Below are 1,851 nucleotides of genomic sequence, written 5' to 3' on the forward strand. Positions count from 1 at the left end.
GACTGCCAATCACTGTACGAGGACTACAGCTTCACAACCCAAGCTTTAATCATATCAAAATTTACCAAATAACTCATTCAGTAAACAATCATGGCCACATCTCCAACACATAAATCTCGCCGATCCTGACTACGTCTACAACATATCAAAATCTATTGATCTTCTTCTGGATGCGAGTATCTACTCCGACATCATCATGAACGGACTGATCAAGGGCCCACATCAAGCACCTATTGCCCAACAGACAAAACTTGGGTGGATAGTCTCAGTCTGCGCTCAGTCGCTTTCGTGGACAGACGCTTGTTTACTCTACTCGACAATCCAGTGTTTCTCAAACTTTTTGACAAAATGTTTACGTGTGCAAGCTGTGGAGTGCAACATACTGACGGACCTACATGCAGCGCCTGCCGACGCCACTATGACTTTCAGTGCTCTGGAATTACAGAATCGGGCTATCGCAAACTTGGTGACCGGAAAAACACCTGGCGTTGCCTAAAATGCAAATCAAGCTCGTCTCCATCACCAGCTACGTCCTCATTGCAACAATCATCAAGCCAACTGGATCAGATGCAAGAACAACTCAAGAGGATAACTACTCAACTAGTTCCACTGGCATCACTCGTTGAAGACATCAAGCAGATAAAAAATGAGTTGACTAACGTTAAGGACTCACTGGAACTGGCGCACGAGCTGATTAACAGCTTCTCAGATAAGGTCAAAAGCCTGGATGCGAAAATTGTGAGCCTTGAGAAAGTTGCAAATGAGGTTCCTACGTTGCGCTCTGAGGTGAATAGACTCAACCTTGAGTTACAGGACAGAGACCAGAGAGATCGAGCCAACAATATCGAAATTAGGGGAATTCCACAAGGAAAATCAGAAAACTTATACGAAATTGTTCAAAAAATTGGCAATTTTAACGACTACGCTATAAAAAAAGAAGATATCAACTATATAGCACGTGTCCCAACTAGAGTCCCTAAGATTGAAAAGCCAATAATAGTGTCATTCTACAGTCGTTACACAAAAGAAAACTACGTAGCAGCGTCGCGTAAGAAGAAACAAAACAAACTGTCAGATGTAATGTGTTCGGTGTTTGAGGGTCGTGTAAGAGGTTCAATTAGAACATAGTTTACTCTTTGAAGTCCATTTATTGAATGCCAAAAACTTACATTATAATATAAAACCACTTAATGCTATTTTGCATACTTGCACATCGCGATTGACGTAAACTGCAACATGACCTAATTACACTTCCGTAGGTACATACTACAACTCCCCGGAAAAAGTCCTACTATCCCTCCCCTTCTGAAGGAAGAAAAAATAAAACATTCTATCAATGTTAAAATTTTACGTAATTAAGTCATGTAGCATCACAATGATTCACTTATTGTTATTATTATTAATTACAATTAAAAATAACAATTTATATATAAAAAAAAATAAGTATTACATTTTCGTATTATTTTTATGGATAAGGTATTCTTTACCATCCTTTAAAATTTTAACATTAGGTGAAACTTCCTCAATAACTTCATAAGGACCGTTATAAACATTTTGGAGCTTATCTCCAGTTTGATTCTTTGTTAAAATAAGGTCTCCTTTTTTATAAGTTACAGGATAAGTGTTTCGATCGTACAACATTTTTCTTTTGGATTTACTCGAAAGTAAATTGTTTTTAGCTTCATACTGCGCTTTTTGTAAACGATATTTCATCTCTTTAGGATAGTTATCATAATTATACAATGGTTCGACTGTGATACCTAAATTTGAAGGCAATTTACAGAGTTTACCAAACACTAATTCAAAAGGAGTGTATTTTGTTTGTGTGTGCACTGTCGTATTATAAGAAAA

At 37.3% G+C, this 1,851-nt stretch overlaps 1 protein-coding gene across 1 annotated transcript; it reads left to right on the top strand.

Moving 5' to 3' along the window:
* Positions 1-348: 348 nt before the first annotated feature.
* On the top strand, positions 349-1,128 carry LOC114363836 (uncharacterized). The gene has a single exon (XM_028319679.1). The coding sequence runs from the start codon at positions 349-351 to the stop codon at positions 1,126-1,128; it is 780 nt and encodes a 259-aa protein (XP_028175480.1).
* Positions 1,129-1,851: the final 723 nt, after the last annotated feature.

Source organism: Ostrinia furnacalis, unplaced genomic scaffold (assembly GCF_004193835.3).
Source record: "Ostrinia furnacalis isolate ACB-3 unplaced genomic scaffold, ASM419383v2 OfSCF7311, whole genome shotgun sequence".
Lineage (NCBI taxonomy): Eukaryota > Metazoa > Arthropoda > Insecta > Lepidoptera > Crambidae > Ostrinia > Ostrinia furnacalis.